General features: G+C 44.9%; 1 protein-coding gene across 7 annotated transcripts in view; it reads left to right on the top strand.

Moving 5' to 3' along the window:
• The window catches only part of DAB2 (DAB adaptor protein 2), a 50,305-nt gene extending 36,993 nt beyond the window's left edge, over nucleotides 1-13,312 (top strand). Inside the window, exons 10-15 of one of the 7 annotated variants that reach the window (XM_060236049.1) lie at nucleotides 798-1,436; nucleotides 2,845-3,004; nucleotides 4,241-4,900; nucleotides 7,164-7,276; nucleotides 9,549-9,610; nucleotides 12,066-13,312. In XM_060236049.1, coding sequence (XP_060092032.1) covers nucleotides 798-1,436; nucleotides 2,845-3,004; nucleotides 4,241-4,900; nucleotides 7,164-7,276; nucleotides 9,549-9,605 — 1,629 coding nt within the window. In that variant the 3' untranslated portion in view covers nucleotides 9,606-9,610; nucleotides 12,066-13,312. Of the gene's footprint in view, nucleotides 1-797; nucleotides 1,437-2,844; nucleotides 3,005-4,240; nucleotides 4,901-7,163; nucleotides 7,277-9,548; nucleotides 9,615-12,007 lie in introns of all 7 variants that reach the window. The other 6 variants (XM_060236050.1, XM_060236051.1, XM_060236048.1 and 3 more) reach the window with 6 other exon arrangements.
• Nucleotides 13,313-22,258: the final 8,946 nt, after the last annotated feature.

Below are 22,258 nucleotides of genomic sequence, written 5' to 3' on the forward strand. Positions count from 1 at the left end.
AGGGACAGGCTTTATTCAGCCATCTCTCTGAATACGCTCCATGCCCCCAGTAGGGGTCAGTCACCAGAGGTTGCCATGAGTTCCAGATGCACACATGCACATTAAAAATACCTCCCCCCCCGCCAAAAAATGGTAGTGTCAGCAGCAGAGAAGCTGTACTTAAATAGGAGACAGTATCTTTGTTAAGAAGATTAAAGGATCTATGATGGTAGAGAGGGGAAGAGTGTGTCAAAAATGCTTCTAAGTCCCAGGGAGAACAAATAGCACAGCAGCAATCTGTAGTCTTATCTGATATCCCTTATGTAGCAGTGTGTGGCAGAATCATGTGCAGCAGCATTGAAACTTTGTAAGTGCAGTGTGCTTTTGGAGAATGTTTCAAGTTTCCTTCCTTGATTTCCTGTTCAGAAATCTCATGTAGGCTCCATCCAACAAACTGCCTTCATCCCCTGCTTGTAAATTTCACAATCTTCTGGCTGGCTATGCTTGGATAGGATTTGAGCAGGACTCCAATCACTTGTGATCCGAAGTAGCTTCTAAATTGCCTTCACTTTGTATCCTGCCTTTCAGCATTTCAAAGTTGATTTATATTTGCCTGACCTAGGAAGACTTTCAAGATAAAACTAGTACAACAGTTGGCAAATTTGGTTGTAGCTCATAGGGCGTAAAAAAAACCTCATCCATAGTAAATCTGCTTATGCTTTTTACAACTGACCAAGTGAGCACACAACTACTTGCACATGTCTCAACTCTTTGGCTTAATTCATCCACTAATCCATCTTCTTTCCCGAATGTAATAGGAGGAGGATAAAGAGGTCCTGTTAGTGGATTTAAATGCTGAAGTGGAGGCCCCTCCAACTTCTGTCAAAGAGGATGATCTTTTCTTGAATGACATCACGCCTTCCCTGTCACAGCCAAAACCGCCGCCTCCTTTCTTGCCTGAAACTGCTTTCTCTGCCAACCTCAGCTTTTTCCCCACTCCCAACCCCGACCCTTTCCGTGACGATCCTTTCACGCAGCCTGACCAATTGGCACACCTCCCTCTTGATTCTTTACAACCTCCCAATCAGAAGATGGCAAGTGCGACTGTCGGCAGTGTTGTGAATGGTGACGTAGACTACTTTGGGAAACAGTTCGACCAGATTTCCAACCGAACTGGCAAGCAGGATTTACCAGCCAGCCAGTGGGGGCTGGAGAGTAAGCCAGCTCAGCTAGCCACGAGGACTCCCAACGGGGTGCCAGAGAGAGAACAGAATGGCTTCATTGCCAAGTCCCCACCCAACGTGTTCCTAGAGAGCCCTTCCAAAGGACTACCCCTGCAAAACGGATTACGGCTAGACTCCGACAGCGGCCTCCAGTTGACAGCATCTCATGACTCGATAACAATTAGCCCACCTCCGCAAAGTACCAAGCCAGGAAGAGGAAGGAGGACTGTTAAGGTGAACATTGGGGCTTGTAGACAAACTGCTGACATGCATGTGTTCTACTGGGGCTGGGTGAAGAAGTCGTCTTCTTCCTCCTCCAACAGAAGTGCTTCTCTTTCTGGCAGGCATATGTGCCTTCAATCTTGAGTGGTCACCAGCCACTGTAAACCTTACATGCGTGGCTTAGTTGTATGTCTGCATCTGTGTCTCTTTCTAAACATACCTTTCTCTCTTCTCTAATGCTGACGTGGCTTTTGTAACTCTGGTAAGTAAAAAAAAAAGCTCCTAATGCATGCACCAAGAATGGTTCGGAAGGCTATACTTCAGTGTAATCTAATCCCAGATTTGAAGAGAAAGCTTGAGCGATTCATTGGAGAGGGGAGGGCAGTAAATGAAGTTGTAGCATACTGCCTAGCTTGGACTTCAGACCCTTGCAGGAAAGGGTAGAGAATATTGCATACTTTGTTGGCCTTGCCGTGTAAGTGGCTAAATCCTCTAGAGTAACCTGTAGTGTAATAGGTATCTTACCTCTTTGCAGGAATGATCTTGGCCTTTATCCTAAAGCACCAGCAAAAGTATCGGCTAGAGATTCAGTTTCATGTAGCCTGCTTGAGGTCTGTTTTGCTACAAACATAAGTATTATTATTATTTATTTTCTATCCCGCCCTCTCCGCAAGCGGACTCAGGGCAGCTAACAGTCAGTTCAAAACACTTCAAGAATACAACTTAAACAATAAAACAACAATTAAAATACATTTCATGGTGCTGCTCAAAACTTCAACAGGTGGGATCATAACTTTCTTCTGACAGTGATCCTACAGCGATCATAATTCCAAATAAGTGGCATCGCTCAGCAGGGTAGGGTGGCAGTCCTATCCCATTTAAGTGTTAAAGACCTGTTGAAATAGTTTGGTTTTACAGGCCATGTGGAATCGGGAGAGATCCCGCAGGGCCTTTATGGCCTCCCGGAGTGCATTCCACATTGCTGGTGCTGCCACTGAGAAGGCCCTAGCTGGTGCAGAGCACAGTCTGGCCTCCCTTGGTCTGGGGATCGATAGTAGGTTTTGTGTCCCTGAACGCAGTGCTCTCTGGGATACATGGAGAAAGGCAGTCCCATAGATAGGCTGGCCCTCAACCATATAGGACTTTAAAGGTCAATTCTTCTGGCATATCCACTGTCTCCTCTCCTACTTGACTAGATGTTGAGGCAGGAGAAAACCAATGGCTCTCTAGCTGTGAAACCAAAACTTGCACCCAAAATGCTAAAAAGCAAGTGGAAGGGAGTCTTTTAGAGAAGGTTTGAAGTGGAGGCTACCTGATAATAGCTCTCCAAGCAGGCAGTGTATGTAAGGTCCCTATAAACACTTGCATGGACAATTCTGTAACTGTAGTGGTAATCTAGGAAATTATCTTTCCCTTTCAGAGTGCAGCTAATGACTTGTTTGGATCAGACATTTTTGCTCCTGGCCTTCCTACAACAAGCACCTTGACTACTACCACAGTCCAGCCAGCCCCTGTGCAAACCAGCCCTCTGGACCTCTTCAAAGCCAGTGCTCCTGCAGTAGCGCCTCTGTCTGGACTAGGTTAGTAAGAACTGTGGGAAAGCGGTGCTACAGAGAAACCGTCTCTGCGCAGGAGTGGGGCAAAGGACACAAATACTGCAATTGCAGGCCTAGCAAGGGACAGTGGTGGGTGATGAACAAGGTGTGGGGAGGGGCATCTGCAAGGTATTAAATCTTCACCGAAATGAGCTGCTGGAATGTCAAGGGACTTGATTGCTACTTTTAATGGAAGTGACACACATCTAGACATGTTGGATATCTGGCACCAGTGCCAAACAGTTTGGAGAGCATATGCAGTTACAATGAGAGACTTCCTTTGTATAAACTTTTAGTAATGGCACATCATATGAGAAAGCAATAGCTGGCTTTAAAGAATTTTATTCATAAATTTACTCCTGGATGTGTTTTGTTTTATAACTAGAATTGACCACTGAGGAAGGCCCTAGTGGCCCAAAATGCATATGTCTATTGATCATAAGGTATATCCATCAATTGTATATGTGTAAAAGCTGCAGTGTTGCAGTCCAAGCTCTGCTCACAACCTGAGTTCAATCCCGGCGGAAGCTGGGTTCAGGTAGCTGACTCAAGGTTGACTCAGCCTTCCATATTTATGAGGTTGGTAAAATGAGCTTGCTGGGGGGGAAAGTGTAGATGACTGGGGAAGGCAATGGCAAACCACCCCGTAAAAAGTCTGTCAAGAAAACATTGTGACATCACCCCATGGGTTGGTAACCACTCGGTTCTTGCTTTACCTTTTTTAAATTATTATCTCTGTGTTAAAAAGTTTCAGGAGTCTGATATCTGGATGATTTCTTTGATCCTATTTTATCTTTTGCTAATATAAAAAGGTAAAGTGCAAGCAACTGACCCCTGGAGTGATGTCACATGACGTTTTCTTGGCAGACTTTTTAATGGGTGTTTTGCCATTGCCTTCCCCAGTCATCTCTTCATAATAAATATTTGTATTTTTATAACAATTTATTCTGATAGCTTGATCTCCATAAATCAGAGCTGTATCCTGGATTGAGTTTCCCCCTCCCTCTTTCTTTTTCATTCTATGTCCAGTAACTGCTTCAGTCAGAGTTGGCCCTAGACTGTCTGGCACCCTAGGCAAGGCTAACTTCTTACACCCCCCTGCACTGATAATGTCATCAAGTCATATGGGGGGCACCCAAGAAGGTGCCTCCAGAAGGCCGGCGCCCTAGGCAATTGCCTAGTTTGGCTTCAACGTAACAAGTATGGTTTTCTCTTCCTCAGGTGGCTTGCCTACAGCAACTTCCCCAACACCCGCATGGGGGCCCTCATCTGCTGTCTTCAGCCAGCCCACCTCAGCATTTCCTGGATCTGTTCTGGGTGCTCAGCCAGCAAGCTTTCCCCAGCCTCTTGGATTTGGTGCTACTCCACAAGTTCCTGGCTGGAATCAGTCGGCATCCCTAGGACCCCCAACCCAGCCTCCAGCTCCTGATCTCTGGGGTCAGCCAGCACGTGTTTCTCCTCCAAATGCTTGGGCACAGCCATCCTCCACAGGAAACCCTTTTCAGGCCAACATGTTCCCGTCTACACTAGCTGCCCAGCTCCCAGTCCCAACATTGTTGTCTTCCATTTCTTCAACCAGTCCTCCTCCTCAGTTGCCTCCCAGAACTGCGCCTCCGAAAGAGCCGACCAAGAAGGAAAGTGATGCCTTCACAGCTCTGGACCCTCTTGGAGATAAAGAGATCAAGGACGTAAGAGAGATGTTCAAAGACTTCCAGCTGACAAAGCCACCTGCTGTGCCTGCCAGGAGGGCAGAGCAGCCACAAGGTCTGTCTCGTGCCTCTGGAGCCTTTGCCAGTTACTTCACTAACAAAGTAGGGGTTCCTCAAGACGTGGCTGACCACGATGACTATGAAGCTAGTCAGCTGTCTGCTAAAATCAGTGGTAAAGCTGCATCTCTTGCTATCCATTTTCTCTAGGGGGAGGTCTTCTGACCTTTCCCTCTTCTTGTACCCCTGCCTAAGTAGCTAGAGGGAGATCCTCAAGTGTGCCTGATGGGCTGTCTTTGTATGTGGTGTCTTGGTGAGAGTGCTTTCATTAATCAAGTATGAATTCATTTCAGAGGGCGGCCATGTTGGTCTGCAGTGGAAGAACTACATTTGAGTCCAGTAGCACCTTAAAAGACCAACAAGATCCTCAGAGTTAAAACTTTCAATCCTCCCTTCATCAAGTAAACAGCCATCTGACAATGAGAGCTTTGACACTCTAAAGCAGGGGTCTCGGACTCATTTGTTATGAGGGCCAGATCTGACATAAATGAGACCTAGTTGGGTTGGGCCATGTGTGTCATAAAATGTAATGCCAGGAAACAGAGATACAAGCTTTATAAAGGACACAAAGGTGCTTTCTTTTTTTTAAAGGTGCTTTCTTTGTATCTCTTCCATGCAATCCAGGGAACTAGGTAAAGGAAGCTCTGGCTCTTTCCTTCCTTCCCCAGGGGACCAGGAGGGGGAGGAGCCACAGCCAACAGAAGGAAGAGAGGCTTGATTCAGTAGCTCTGTTGTGCGATTGAGAGAGCCTGGCAAAGCAAGCTCTCCCTCCCCCCCCTTCCTTCCCAAGGGAGGAGCCTCAGTCAATGGAGAAAATAGAGGTTTTGCTCTGTAGCTCCTGTATGATTGAGCAAGCCTGGCAAAGCAAGCTGTGATGCAGAAGGAAGCAAGAGAGAGGGAGAAGGAAGCAGGCTTGTTCAAGGACCTGATTGGAGCCCTCTGTGGGTCTGATTCGGCCCCTGGGCTGCATGTTTGACACCCCTGCTCTAAAGCTTATATTCCAAAAATGCTTTTGTTCTCAGTAAGGTGCTACTGGACTCAAATCTAGTTATTCTAGTACAAACTAGGTTCCAGTTAATGGCCAAACTGGGGTTCATTTGAGAAGACTTAGTTGCCTGTCCATCCCTTGTTCTGTTAACCCATCTGTAAGATGAGAATGCTGTTTGATATCTTGTAGTAGTCCTATAAAAATTAACAAGGTGAAGAACAAGTTGCTCTAGCCCTGTGGGAGCATTCCAGTTCTCATAACGGCTGTTTCTCTACTTCACATCTGTAGATACCAGGAACTGAGTAGACAATACTGACTTCAATGAACCGAGGGTCTGATGCAGTATAAGGCAGCTTCATATGTTCATAACTAGATCTGGAACCTTCTGTGTGCAGTGTGAAAGACCAATACTTGAATTTCCAGAAAGCCGCTGCCCATCAGAGTAGGGAATACTGACCTTAGTAGGCCAGTGTTCTAACTAAGTAGAAAGTGGATCTGTGTCATGTGTTTTTGTGCTACAAATGGTTCTATGCTAGTGTGATGTGAGGTAAAGAAGGAACTCGCTATTGGTCCCAAAGTGGAGCAATCTCAGTCAGGGCATTTAAGGATCCTTGTGTTTATTTTATTTGCAAAACATGCCCTGCATTTCTGCCCTTATCAGGACCACCAAATTGGATTGCAGACTCTTGTTGCACAAGCCCCTTTATCCAAAAAACCTCCCTAAAGCATACTGTTTTGCAGAATCAAAATTGACTTTAAATATACTGTTGCACTCTTGTTCTGTAGTAACTAAATGATCCTTCATGATCTCATTCTTCCAGTAACACCAGCTGTGGTTCAAGCCTCTTCAGAATGATTATCTTTGGAGAATGCTTGCATGGGTCTGTTGCAAGCAGCCCGCTCATGCCATGTATTGTCTCATAAGGCATCTGTGCAACTTAGTATTTTGGGCTTATACCCCCCCCCCCAGATGAAACATGTGGATTTGTAATACCTGGATTTTAAACACATGAAAAATCAGCATGCTTATTGATGAGGCTTAGCTATAGGTCTGACTTAATGGTGCCAATCCTATGCAGTTTCACACTTTTATGTCCGTTAACATTTATTTTAAGTGTCTCAGTGGTAGAGCATCTGCTTGGTAAGCAGAAGGTTCCAGGTTCAGTCCCTGGCATCTCCTACAAAAAAGGGTCCAGGCAAATAGGCATGAAAAACCTCCACTTGAGACCCTGGAGAGCCACTGCCAGTCGGAGTAGACAATACTGATTTTGATGGACCAAGGGTTTGATTCAGTATAAGGCAGCTTCATATGTTCATATGTCAAAGGTTTGTTGCTGTATTGCATGAAGGTGACTTAAGGCTACAAGTATTTTTTTTTTCCTCACCTTAGTGCCACCAAAGCCTGTTCCGAGACAAACCACTGCGCCCCTTAAAAATCCTGCTGATAACATGTTTGAAAACCCTTTCAAGACGGACCCTTTTGGTGCTCCCTCACTAAATTCTGTAAGTATTTGAATGCAAGGCAGCTGGCTGGTATAGTTGGTTGCAATGTTCCCTCTAAGCTTCAGAGTCTTGTGAGAAAAAATTCTACTTTGTGAGCTACTGCCATTAAAGTTGTGAGCTACTGCATAAGTTATTGCACTCTGGGGTCATCCTTCCTGAGCTAAGACAAAAACGTGTGAGCTTGGAGGCTAAAAATCTGAGCTAGCTCACGCTAAATCAGCTTAGAGGGAACACTGTCAAATGTCTCTGCAGGGCTAGGTAACAGTGTGAGACTTTCTTTCCTACAGAATGTAGGCACAATATCAGAAATGATTAATTTGCAATATTTAATCATGGGGCACTGGAGTTAATGGAAGGGTTATCGAAGGTAGCACCTAGTTCTGCTTCTGCCTTATAGGAATCATCTTAGAATTATCACATGTAGCATTTTCTAAACCCACTGCTTCCTCATTCCTGTGCCACACAGTCTGAAGTATACACAGAAGAAAGTCCTACATGTATACACTTAACTACATAGACCATCTTTAGAATTTCTGCACATCCTTTAAAAGTCTAAGGCAGCTGTGAGTGAGCAGTCATCCTGTTAGGAATGTAAGCCTACTAGATGGCAGCAATCCCTACATGGAACAGATTGCTTATTCCATACAGGTGTGCATCTGGTACTCCATACATGTGTGCACCTGGTAAGAAGCAGCAGAATTTGTATGTGCTGCATAATTGCTTCTTTTCCAAATGAGTTTGGTTAGTGGCTCACTTGTAGTCTCTTTGCTTCCCATCCTGTTTGGGTGGAAAAGGGATGACCATCTATGGCAACATAGCCTCATTCCCTCACTCAGATGTAGGATTTCCCCTCATTTTTTCCTTCCTTTTCTGACTGTACAGACCCTTTATCTAATTCCTTATCTGAAGATAATATGGCTGTCCCACCCTGTGACTATATTGTGTTTTGATGCTGGCTCAGCCTAGGAACTTGAGGGAAGCAGCAAAAATACCCTCTTAAATAAAATTTCTGAAAACGGCACATGAAAGGCTTTAGAGCATTCAAAAAAAATTAAAGTCTTATTTTTACATTTTATACATACATGGAAACTCTTTATGGATTTCTTAAGTGAAAAAGAACAAAATGAATTTATGATTTTGAAGATCAAAAAGCAAAGATAATAATCTTATACTGAAAGGTGATAAATTTCTCTTGGTCTAAGGTCATGAGTAAATGTATGGATTCTAGTAGTGGAGAAAATCAGATATTTTATAGCTGTAGTTGGGGAGGGGTTGTGTCTGTAGGTGCTAACCTGTTCTTTTTTTGTTTTTCCCTTTTCTTTTTATTATCAGTATAAGAATTCTAATAAGATACTATGAACACAAAAATAAGATTTTATTCAATGTAGAAGGGGAAAGGTCAGGTGAAATCAAGGGTAAAATATCTGATGTAAATCAAAAATGAATGCTGAGATAATGTAAAATAATCACTAATTCCTGCTCATATGTTTCCTGCACATGAGATTTCTTAAGCCTTTTGCAAAATTTTAGAATCTTAGAGATGAGAGGCTTTGGTTTCAGTCTTTCTTGAGTTTAACTGACTCTTCAGGTTTCAGAAGGCAGGGATACACTATCAAGTACCCAAACTTTCTCTATTCACACCAGGAGCTAACTCTACCCTTTAGAGCTACCTCCCTTTCATCTGGGCAAGGAATCTCTTCTCTAACTAGAAAATCCCCTTTCCTGGCCCGAATGGTCATCTTCACTGATCCACCCACACTTGTCAACCTTCCCAGTCTTCAGTCAGCTAAACTTTCCACAGTCAGGGAAACTCAAACTGTTCCAAGTCTTTCTGCTCAACTGACACTAACTAACCATATTCCTTTGAGCAGCCTGTCACTCAAGGCTCTCTGCTCAGTGAGATATTAATCCTTCACAGTCCATTATATGTTTACACAGCACTTGTGAGCTTTTACAGCACAGTCTGTCACACCAGCCCTTAAGTTCTGAGTTGTAATATTTGGAGTAATTTTCTTCAGAGGAGGTGGGAAGGCTGCCAGCATTTAACAATGAAATGGTGCTCATCTATATTCTAGCACCAACTCTCTTGTGAAGTGTGAGTTGCTATCACCTCAGTGTTAACCTCCTTGATTCAGATTGTGTAGATGAAAAAGCACACTCTTAACTTACAAGTTGATAAGATACTTAAGAAATCTGTATGACAATGGGTGTATTCAGATAAAAAAAATCCCATTAAAATACTGAGAGGGTTTTTCTGTTCAATTTCTTCTAGGCTGCAGTTCAGTCTTCTGCTTTATTTGGAGATCCTTTTGGAAATCCGTTTGTATAGACTTGGTGAGTTTTTTAGCTTAGCCCATTTTCTGTTCAGTGTGGTTCATACTGTTATACAGGAACACATTTATAATGCAACGTATCAAACCCCACCAAACATATTAGAACATAAGAGAAGCCATGTTGGATCAGGCCAATGGCCCATCCAGTCCAACACTGGGTCATACAGTGGCCAAAAAAGCCAGGTGCCATCAGGTGGTCCATCAGTGGGGCCAGAACACTAGAAACCCTCCCACTGTAGCCCCCGAAGCACCAAGAATACAGAGCATCACTGCCCCAGACAGAGAATTCCATCAATATACTGTGGCTAATAGCCACTGATGGACCTCTGCTCCATATGTTGATCCAATCCCCTATTGAAGTTGTCTATGCCTGTATTTGCCACCTCCTCCTGTGGCAGCAAATTCCATGTATTACAACTGTTGTTGTTTACCTTGACTTCCAGAAAGCTTTTGATAAAGTTCCTCATCAAAGGCTCCTTAGAAAGCTTGAGAATCATGGAGTAAAAGGACAGGTCCTCTTGTGGATCAAAAACTGGCTGAGTAATAGGAAGCAGAGAGTGAGTATAAATGGGCAGTCTTCGCAGTGGAGGACGGTAAGCAGTGGGGTGCCGCAGGGCTCGGTACTGGGTCCCATGCTTTTTAACTTGTTCATAAATGATTTAGAGTTCGGAGTGAGCAGTGAAGTGGCCAAGTTTGCGGATGACACTAAATTGTTCAGGGTGGTGAGAACCAGAGAGGATTGTGAGGAACTCCAAAGGGATCTGTTGAGGCTGGGTGAGTGGGCGTCAACGTGGCAGATGCGGTTCAATGTGGCCAAGTGCAAAGTAATGCACATTGGGGCTAAGAATCCCAGCTACAAATACAAGTTGATGGGGTGTGAACTGGCAGAGACTGATCAAGAGAGAGATCTTGGGGTCATGATAGATAACTCACTGAAAGTGTCAAGACAGTGTGCGTTTGCAATAAAAAAGGCCAATGCCATGCTGGGAATTATTAGGAAGGGAATTGAAAACAAATCAGCCAGTATCATAATGCCCCTGTATAAATCGATGGTGCGGTCTCATTTGGAGTACTGTGTGCAGTTCTGGTCGCCGCACCTCAAAAAGGATATTATAGCTTTAGAGAAGGTGCAGAGAAGGGCAACTAGAATGATTAAAGGGCTGGAGCACTTTCCCTATGAAGAAAGGTTGAAACGCTTGGGACTCTTTAGCTTGGAGAAACGTCGACTGCGGGGTGACATGATAGAGGTTTACAAGATAATGCATGGAATGGAGAAAGTAGAGAAAGAAGTACTTTTCTCCCTTTCTCACAATACAAGAACTCGTGGGCATTCGATGAAATTGCTGAGCAGACAGGTTAAGACGGATAAAAGGAAGTACTTCTTCACCCAAAGGGTGATTAACATGTGGAATTCACTGCCACAGGAGGTGGTGGCGGCCACAAGTATAGCCACCTTCAAGAGGGGTTTAGATAAAAATATGGAGCACAGGTCCATCAGTGGCTATTAGCCACAGTGTATGTGTGTATATAACATTTTTTGCCACTGTGTGACACAGAGTGTTGGACTTGATGGGCCGTTGGCCTGATCCAACATGGCTTCTCTTATGTTCTTATGTTCTTATGTGCCCATCAAAACAGAACACACTTTTTTTTTGTCCCTGAAAAATTGCCATTGTAGGAGCCTGCTTTAACCTTGGTGTTACCAAAGAAGACCAGCTCTTGTTCCCCTACACACTCTCTCCCCCACACATACACACACTGCTGGCCTGCCTTAGTGCTCAGCATGCTTTTGTCTTTTTGGAGGGCTTATAACTCCCTCCCCTCCCCCTTTTGAAAAGTATGGCATTTCCCAGCAAACCTGGAGGCATTCCCCCTAGTATGCAGGAAATGTCCTTTCTTTTTGCATAACCCCAGTGTGCAGATTTAAGTATCCACTGATGCTGAGAGTTAGATGTATTAACAGCGTCACAGTGAGATGTATGACCAGTTGATAAAATACCGACAGGTGAAATTAGATCCTCAAAAGTGCTTTATTTTTGCAATATGGTATTATATTAGAAACAGGCAAGGTAAATTTGCTCAATTTTGATATTTTTAAAATCCATGGAAAAATTCTAGTACTCCTCTCACTCTTCCTCCAAAGAAATTCAAGATGGTTCTACCTGGTAGTCTTTATTCCTCCCTTCATTCTCTCAACAACCTCATGAGGTATGTTAGGCTGAGGGAGAATGACTGACCAAAGTTTTCACAACAGCACCACCCAAGAGCTCCACTTGTAATCATCTCCAATTATGCCTATGCTCTGGCAGTAACTCATGAAAGCTCCTACCCTGCCTCAAATTTTGTTAGTCTTTAAGGTGCTACTAGACTCTTGCTCTTTTCTATACCTACACTCCAGCAAGAGATGTACATGTGAGCCTGCATGCTAAACCATCTTATTTTTTTTTCCTTACCAGAAGCAAGTATTACTGGACTTCATTGCCAAAAGATGTAATGGATAACTGGGCCCTCACTTTGTATTTGTCTGCCTCATGGACCCATTTACATATTGTGAATCATTCCAAAAAGACCTTGGGTTTACTGCCACCTGAAGCCAAGGAAGGAATTTGTTAGAGACCAACTTACATCTTGTGGGAAAAAAACTCTTGGCCCTTGTGGATATAAACTGAACTTTGGGGAGAGGGTTTTGTGTCTGCTAGTCCTTCACTCCTGTCTACAATTAATGGTTTTCAAAAGCGAGGTGAATAGGAAACTGGATACTTATTGGATGAAGTCACATAGCCTTGCATTCACCTCCACCTACTTCCACCACAAGGGAAGGAAACAACACAGGGTTGCCTAGATTAAACAGTTTCTAATACTTCTAGCTTTAAGAACTTTCAGCACTCCAACCCCCACATCCTCCAATGAATGTCAAAGGTGAGAAAAGGGCAAATGAAGAAATAGGGCAAGCAGAAGAAATAGGGCAAGTGGTATGTTTGGGTCCTAACTGGCCAGTTCAAAAAACTGTATTGGGCTCTAATTCCATATATCTTATCCAGTGGGAGTTGAGAGAAACTCTGGCACTGTCTTGTCTAAGACAGACAAATTACTCAGTTTTTCTTCTCTAATAAAATATTGGCTAACAAGATCCTGCTTCTAATAAGCAAACAAGTAATGAGAAAAGGATAGAGATAGAAATGCAAGTTTTGAAGGAATTCCCATACTGTTGTACAACTGGAAAGCAGTTTGTGTCTAGAACAACTCGGTTTGTCAAATGAAATTGCCACTTTGCTGAGCAGGCCACATTTGTAGCTGGAAATTTTTGCAGAGGGATATAGTATTTCAACAAGAAGACTTTTAACTATCAAAATGCACATCCAGATTCTGGAGAACTGACCCAACAGTAATGGACTGTGTACCTCGGTGGTTGTTCTTGGCATTTTAGGAATATAAACTTGAAACAGTATCTGTTTAAATGATTGGAGTAAGTGCAAGTCTGGTGATCCTATTTACTAGAAAATAACTACAGTGACCAGTTCTGCCAGTTTGTTAAGCTGTTTTCTCCTGTGTACATATTCTCCTGCACTTTCCTGTAATACAAGAAAAAGCTATCCATTTATGTGTGTCTTCTCTGACTGGAAATGTAGAAATTTATGGATCTTGTTACAGTGTAAAAAGTAGTCATCAAATGTTCTGACATTAAATGTAACTTGACTTCAAAGTAGAATCTCTCTTGGATTGTCTTACGGAAATTGGCACATTGGAGATGTTTGTCCCACACTTCAGAGGCCATAGCAGCCTAAACTGACCAATCAGTGGCAAAGGTCATGGAAGCCTAGACTGACTAAGGAGAAGCAGATAAAAGAGGTTGTAGCTGCTGGGTTTATCTAAAATGACTATTCTGATACTTGCCATGAAATAAAGCAAGGCAGAAATATGGGATAAAACCACAATGGTAGCAGAATTAGCCAAGGTTTTGGTGAAGAATCTTACCTTAGACCATCAAGTAGTACCAGGCAAGAGGCAAATATCTAAAGATGCTTAGACTAAGAAGAACATTAGACCTTCCATCGCAGTACCAAAGCATCCTTAGACACTTGCCTGGTATCCAGTGGGGTGCACAGAGCCTCTAATCTTAACTGCTTGGTCTGGTTCCTATGAAAGATGAAAGCCTTTTCAAATTCCTGCATTCCCAGAAAATGTAAGTACCAGTTACTGAACTGGAATGGGGGAGGGGGGGTGCATGTTTAAATGACATTTGAATAAATTGACCTAGATGTTGTGGCTGACCTGAAATGTAAACAGCACTGAGTAGCACTGGCATAGCATTGCTTACACAGTGTGCTTTGGTACACAGCCTATTCTCGTATGTTTGTGTAGCATGATAGGGGGTAGTAGCTTGGACATTTGGTTCCTTTCTGAGAAGTGCTTCAAGCAAACAGGATTGACCAGCATCCTCGCAGAACTGTAAGTTTTCCCTGCATACAGAGCTCTGTTGGCTCTTCTGTTGTATAGAAAGCCTCTAAGTTGTTGTGCTCGGTGTTTGTTGCACATAGAGAAATGCTTACCCTCCCAGCTATCAATTAGTATGGTGCTGTAATTTGTAGTCATGAGTCGGGGCATGTCAAAAAGCCTGTTTAGTGCCAGTAAACCCACCCTGAAGATTTTTCATGCTGGGAGGCCCCACCACACACGGTGGATTTTCTAAACCTTGGAAGCCATGACATTTAATCTTGTAAGTCTTCCAGAAAGGCCAAACAAATATACTCTGAACTGGTTTCTTGCTAGCTTGAACTTGTTTGGTGGGTTCTCAGAATACCTAGCATTGCAAGGGTTAATATTTGGTTCAGAATTGTTAAGGAGCAAGTCAGACTTCCCCCTGCAATGGTATTGGGGAGGCTAGTTGATACCAGCAGCAGGTTAGAGTGATTTAAGAGTTATTTGCAGTCTACCTGACCTCTGGCATGCTTTCAAGGCCTTGACTAGCCATGAAGCATCACATTTGCTTCAGATACATCCGGTTTCTGCTTGGGAATGGTATGAACTGAAAGTGTGTGGCAGTTCCATGCTGGGAACCAGGTAAGCTGTAATTGCCTGATGTGTGTCCAGGGCCGGCCCTACCACTAGGTGACTGCCTAGGGTGCCAGCCTTTGGGGGCACCAAATTGGATGCCCACCATGTGACTCAGCGACGTTCTTGGGGGTGGGGCACCAGAAGTGTGTGTGTCCACTGCATGTGTCAAAGAACATGAATACCCATGTTGTCAATACAGAGGAAGGAGCAATAGCTGCAGCTGCAGCACACACAGTGGCGATATGGAGTGGTTCTTCAGAAGATTTATCTTATTCAGAGGCCTGCCATGCCTGATGACTGCTGTTCTGTGTGGATAGCTGCTTGGTGGGGAAGGAAGAGTAGAATGATGTCTGTGTTTCGTGCTTGTTGCTGACAGTGCAGCTCTCATGTTGGGATGCTTGGAGGATGTGAAATGGAGCATGCCCACAGAGTGGGTCTGAGCTCATCTGATTACGGATGCCAGGCCTTGTTGCCTGCTGCCGCTCTGAGCTGCAATGGGAGGGGGGGGGGGACTCGTATATGTCATGCACTCTGACAGCACTTCCAGAGGAATCCCCACAGTGATGTTGGGTAGCTCTAGGAATCACTGCACATTCTTTGGTTTCACCATAGTTTCACCATATGGTTTCACCATAGTTTTTGGTGATTCCTAGAGCTACTCAAGGTTACATCAGGGTTTCCCCAGAAGTGCTCTAGGAATTGTTGCAAGTTCTGTGGTTTTAACATAGATTTTGGTGATTCCTAGAGCTGCTCAGGTTCGTTCTAAGTTTCCCTAGAAGTGAAACAATACTATCTATTCACTCCTCCATATCTCCATCCCCAAAGCTCCCTATCCACTGCTGTGGACAAACCTTTCATGTTGACTCTTGATGACTGAACCAACATGGAATGCAGGAAAATTGCTCTGGAGTGGTTAGACATGTTGGGTGATCTTGAACCCCTCATCCTCTGTCACCCAAGCCTACCTCTCAAGGTGGATTATAAATGTGCCAGATAAATAAAGCTTTGGCAACTTCCATGACAGTTTCAAGTGTGATCAAACTTGTTATGGGGGTGAGTCTTCTACGTTTCTTTTCCCACATTCTTTCAAACACTGTTCTTTGTTTCTCCATAAAGCAGTAAAGTACTACTTTAACTTTTCTGGCTTCTTCATAATTTGTAGAATCAGGAAAGGGGGACTCAAAAGATTCATAGCTTGCCTTTTTCTCTTTTGTGGCTTTGGAAAATGGCCAGACAGTAAACTTTCCCCTTCCAGTACTGGCCATCTAACTTAGGTTGCCAGCCTCCACGTGGTAGCTAGAGATCTCCTACTATTGCAGTTAAAAAAACCAACTGCTGGGGGGAGTGGCTTTGACCAATATCCGGTCAGGAGCCTTTGCCTAACGCTCTCCCAGCTGGCTCCAAAGTTATATCATTTTTTACCCCTTTAAATTATATTCTTGAACTTTTGAAAGATGCCTCCGAAAGGGGTGAAAAAGACCAAGCAGAAGGAAAAAAGCTTTCAGCCTTTAACTAATTTCTTGGAACTGCCTTCCACCTCCCACACAACCTTGGAGAGATGTGAGGAACCACCTGCAGAAAGTCCTCTCACGGTGAATTTATTGTTTCAGGCAATGTCTAAACTAAGACAAGAAATACGAGAGGACATAACTTCTATGCTTCAACCAATGTGTCAGCGTCTGGATGAATTAGAGAACTCTTGTAAGTAAGCAACTCTGACGGCACAAGAAGTGTTGAAAAAAGCTCAAGAGATAACATCAGAGATAACATCAGATGCATGGACGCAGGGGCGTAGCTAGGGCTTTCGGGGCCCGGGGCCCAAGATTTATGTGGGCCCCCCTACGTGTGTGCATGCCGTCGGAAACAGGAAGTGACGTCACTTCCAGTGACGTCATGCCACTGCCGGAAACAGGAAGTGACATCACTTCCTGTGACATCATTTTCCCCCGCGCCACCTGCCGGAAACGGGAAGTGACATCACTTCCTGTGACATCATTTCCCCCCGTGCCACCTGCCGGGAGCAGGAAGTGACATCACTTCCTGTGGCATCACTTCCCCCAAATGACATCATTTCCCCCAAATGCCACTGCCGGAAACAGGAAGTGACTTCACAGCACTTCCTGGGACGTCCCCAAAAATCCCCCAAATATCACCGCCGGAAACAATTTTGTTCTCAAATCCTGTATATACTTCATCAGTATATGGGATAAGGCACTTTCTCAACTGTGCTGCATAATGCAGCCTATTTATTTTGTCCTGTTTGCTCTGTTGGCTCTATCTGCGCCACCTTCATCACTTTCGGGGTGTGGATCCCCCAGTGGGATGGGCTCCCGACTCCCTCCGCCGGCTGTTTCTGATAGCCCTGCGCCCCCTCTTTCATTTGATATGTGTCCCGTGCGGGTGCCACCCTCCCGCCGGGAGATGCTGCAAAATGAGCCCCCTTGAGGCTTATGGCGGCAGGGCTCGGGGGAAGCGAGCTAGACTGCTGTTCTTTTGAGGGGTTATAGAGTGTTTCGAGCCCGTCCCTGTGGCATCAGTCCCATCGTTGTGGGACCCAGGGGGGCGGCGCAGCGACCCACCGAAGCAGCCTGTCACTAATAACACAGGTCAAGATGCAGGACAGGAACCCGGAAGTGACCGACAGGCTGCTTCAGCGGGCCGCTGTGCCGCCCCCATGGGTCCCACAACGATGGGACCTATGCCACAGGGACGGGCTCGAAACACTCTATAACTCCTCAAAAGAACAGCAGTCTAGCTCGCTTCTCCTGAGCCCTGCCGCCATAAGCCTCAAGGGGGCTCATTTTGCGGCATCTCCCGGCGGGAGGGTGGCACCCGCACGGGACACATATCAAATGAAAGAGGGGGCCCAGGGCTATCAGAAACAGCCAGCGGAGGGAGTCGGGAGCCCACCCCACTGGGGGATCCACACCCCGAAAGTGATGAAGGTGGCACAGATAGAGCCAACAGAGCAAACAGGACAAAATAAATAGGCTGCATTATGCAGCACAGTTGAGAAAGTCCCTTATCCCATATACTGATGAAGTAAATACAGGATCTGAGATCAAAATTGCACCAGAAGACACAAACACAAAGCTCCCTTACACTGAATCAGTGCTTGGGTCCACCAAAGTCAGTATTGTCTACTCCAGGGGTGGCCAGAGTTGCTTAACAAAAGAGCAACACAGAATAAAGGTCAGATGTCTGAGAGCCGCAAGACATGAACATCGGATATTTGAGAGCCCCGGAGGGGAGGGAGGGAGGAAGGGGAGGGAAGGGAGGGGGGGAGGGAGGGAAGGGAAGGAAGGAGGGAAGGGAGGGAGGAGGGAGGGAAGGAAGGAAGAAAGGAAGGAGGGAGGGAAGGAAGGAAGAAAGGAAGGAGGGAGGGAGGGAAGGAGGGAGGGAGGGAAGGAAGGAGGGAAGGAAAGCCGCCCCCCCTGCCAGCCAGCCACCCCCCCCCCAGCTTTCGGCCCCCTTCCCCCCCTGCCTGCCCTTCTTTACCTGCTTCCAGGGCGGCGGCGAGGCTGCTGGAGGGCCTCCAGCGACGGCTTCTCCGACGCCCTCCCCGGCCTCCGCCTGTATTGGAGGCCCGCGCGTGGGGCCTTGCGGCGGTCGCGGAGCTGGGGAAGCGTCGGAGAGGCCGGCACTGGTCGCTGGAGGCCCTCCAGCGACCAGCGCCGGCCTCTCCGCCGCTTCTCCGGCCTCCGCCGCCGGGCCCCGCGCGCGGGCGGGGAAGGCGGCGAGTGCAGCCGGCTTCTGAGGGGCCCCTTGGCATTGCCAAGGGGCCCCCCAGACCTGGGGCGACCCGCCCTCCCCGCCCCCCCCCTCCCTACGCCACTGCATGGACGAGGGAACGGGTTTTAATAGTGGACTTTCGTAGCCGGGAGCTGTGCCTAAAATTTAGAGGCTTTAAATTGGATATGGAAGCAGAAATGGACGTATATATATTCATGGCAAATTGGCTTGCTGAAGTAATCCACCTGGAGGTTGAGGTTCTTCCACTCATCCAAAAAGCATATCGTGTAGGCAAGGTATGTGAAGACAATTTGTCTCATACCAGAGATATTGTGGTGCAGTTTAAGGACTATCGAATGAGGCCAAGAGTCTTTGCAGAGGCTAGGGAGAGGGGAGGCTTGGACTACCAGGGGTTAAAGATTCAGGTCTTTCCGGATCTCCCTCCTGAATTTTTAAGAATCAGAAGAGACCTTAAGGACACAACTGCCAAATTGCGGGACTTAAAAATTAAATATAAATGGCTACAATCAGGCAAACTATGTGTCCAAAAAGGCTCCACTTCGTTTACAGCATATGACGCAGCCTCGGGTGAGATACTATTATCCAAGTTAACTCCCTCCTCTCCTACATCAAGAGTTAATAAGAGAAAGGAATGCTCTCCTCTCATCCCTCCAAGGACAACCCGTGTATGTACTGAGGAAGTTGATGTTAATCTGGAAGAAAATATGGACTCTATTTAAAAGAAATTGAAGCAACAAGAAAAGGGAAAAGCTGAAGAAACTTATTTATAATTATTGTTTTTTCTTTCAGAATTAAGAGCTGGGTGTGGACAGCTGGTGAGAGCACTTGGGTAATTTCCCTCCTTTAATTCAGTCCAGGTGAAGAAGAAGAGGTTTTTTTTCTTTTTCTTTTAGACCTTAACTTAAGGTCTTCAGGGACTGAGATATATTGTTAGAATTTATTCTTTATGGATTTTTTTTTTTAGAGTAGAAGGAATAATCAAGATATAGAAGAAGTTATATTGAATGTGTGTGGCACTAAGTTTTTTTAAAAAGCTGTTAGGGAAATTAGCATTGTTAAGCTTCATTATTCCTCTGCTATAAAAATATAGAAAATATAAATAGACATAAATATATATAAAGTGGTGTGGAATGGTAGCACTTGAGATATCTTTAAATTGTGGTGTTTTTGATTTGTTATTATGGTACACCTACCTGTTGGAACAGGTAGTAATTGTAATGAGTCTATAATAAAATTTGAGTTAAACAAAAAAACCAACTGCTTTGTAACATGGACTCTATAGTATTATACCTCATTGAAGTCCCTCCCTTCCCTAAACCATTCTCGCTCCTTGGGCTCCACCCCCCAAAATCTTCAGGTGTTTCCCATGTTCCCAACTAGGGTTTCTAGATGCCTCACTCCTGATGGCAGGGAGCTGGGGGGGAGGAGCTTGGGGGGGACACATTGGTTATGTACTGGTGTCACTTCCAGAAGTGACATCATCGTGTCAGCACCACTCTACTTTTGGGACAAAACTCTATGGTAACAATGGCTACAAACCATAGAAGTTTGCCCCAAAAGTAGTCTGTTGGAGGGACGGTGGCTCAGTGGTAGAGCATCTGCTTGGGAAGCAGAAGGTCCCAGGTTCAATCCCCGGCATCTCCAATTTAAAAGGGTCCAGGCAAATAATAATAATAATAAATTTATTTTTATATCCCGCCCTCCCCCGCCAAAGGCAGGCTCAGGGCGGCTAACACGACACGGTATATACCGTGATTAGGTGTGAAAAACCTCAGCTGGAGACCCTGGAGAGCCGCTGCCAGTCTGAGAAGACAATACTGACTTTGATAGTCCAAGGGTCTGATTCAGTATAAGGCAGCTTCATATGTTCATATATATTCATATGTCGCCAATGTGATGACATCTCTTCCAGAAGTGATGTCAGTGTGTTGCTGACATAGCACGGAGTTGTCTATTTGGGAGCAGGGTTTCCCAAGCTGGACGGTGGCGGGCCAGAGCATCCCACACTCACACCTGGGGACTGGAAAGCCTATAATCCCAACACAGCTGGCAACCCTAAATCAACCCCAGAACACTTCCTGAGAGTCCCTGCCAGACACAACCTACTAATGGCAATGGTTTTTGTTTGTTGTTCTGCCGATATACAAACACAAAGGAATGGAAGAAAAGCCTCCAGTTTCAGTACTACTTATATGGAAATAAAGAGCTGCATCATGAATGCCTTTTGGCCTCCGATAGAGGCACTGTGCATTTTAGAAGCAGGTAGCTTTTGTCTCAGTAGGCACAAGAAGATAAGTTTATTTTTACAACAATAAGCCACTCTATGAAAACAAAGTGGCATGACTTGAGAAGACAGTTTAAATGCTTCTGGATGTTAGGCATGGTGATTTTAATCCCTCCTGTCCATTTAATTTCAATATGTACAAGGCACATCAATTAGATGCCTAAGCACCAATCCTAAGGAGGCTTACTTGGGAGTCAGCAAACTGAACTCGGTAGGAATTACTTCCAAGTAAATCTGCATCGGATTGGGGTGTTGGCTTGCCCTTGATGCCAGAAAGAGTGCTATTCTTTGAACTGTGGTCTGTCTTGAACGCTGGAATTTTGAACAGCAAATGTCTGTGCAGATATTTAAACACTGTTGAATGTTTTAAGTCCAACCTTGGTCAGGTTTGCAAAGAGGTATTCTGCCTTGTGTCCTGACCTGGATAGCCCATTCTCATCAGGTCTTGCCTGCTAAGCACCCTCAGCCCTGGCTCCAATTTGAATGGGAGACCGCTAAGGAATGCCAGAGTGCTACATAGAGTCAGGCAATGTCAAACCACCTCAAAATGTCCCTTGCCTTCAAACCCCCAAAACTGCTATAAGTCACCTGTGACCTTGATGGCCTGCACAAAAAAAATAATAATCCTGGCTTGTATTAAGAATGTAAATTTTATTTTAATAAACAGCCATTTAAAATATTGAAATGTTTTATGGTTTGAATGCTTAAATGTTAACAAGCTGATCTATCTAGCCAGCAGACATATTCTTACCTATCATCAACTCTGTGAATAATTTTTGTTAAAAAAAAAAAACAAGGGAAGTTTGACTTCCTCATGCTTTTAGCTCCCTGGCTCTCAAGAATCCAATCACATCGCATCTGTCAATGAAGGGGCTGTTTTCCACTTCTCACCTCATTCACCCACTTTCCCCTTAACCACTGAGAAGAAAACCCAGCTAAAAAGTGGGAAGTGCAGAGGTGTTCGAACCACAGACTGCCCCACTGAAGATGGATGCAAACTTAGACCAGTTACGTGTCATTTTATAAAAATGTCGTTAAGAGCCCATACAATAAAGCATTAACATGGTGAGCACAAATTTCCCTTCCCGCACAAACTCACCACTTCCCCTCTCCCTCCTAAACATGTCTGCTGAATATGACAAGTCTGTCACCCTTCTCTTGTATTTCTGGCAACGTTCAAACCACTTCCTTAGGAACTTTGGGGTTTTTGAATTTCTCCAGTGCAAGCACCATCATTTTCTCATCATGTGGGAGGGAACTGCAGGTCAGAGCACTCTGCACAGGTTGCAAATCATCTGTGTGCATTATGCAACATTGCTAAATGTTAATAGTTTTACAAGTATGCTCAACAATGCTGATTTTTTTTTTAAGGAATCTTCCCCATTTGGTTAATGCTACCATTTCTCATGGTTGGCTCATGTGGACCTCACCAATTTGCCTGTGGAATATCCTCATGGGAATATTCTTCACTACTGGAACCCTGAGACTGCAATACTGGGGATAAATCCCATTAAACTCAAAAGGACTTCTAATTACTCATAGGATCAAAATATAAAG

This window comes from Heteronotia binoei, chromosome 4 (genome assembly GCF_032191835.1).
Source record: "Heteronotia binoei isolate CCM8104 ecotype False Entrance Well chromosome 4, APGP_CSIRO_Hbin_v1, whole genome shotgun sequence".
Taxonomy (NCBI): domain Eukaryota; kingdom Metazoa; phylum Chordata; class Lepidosauria; order Squamata; family Gekkonidae; genus Heteronotia; species Heteronotia binoei.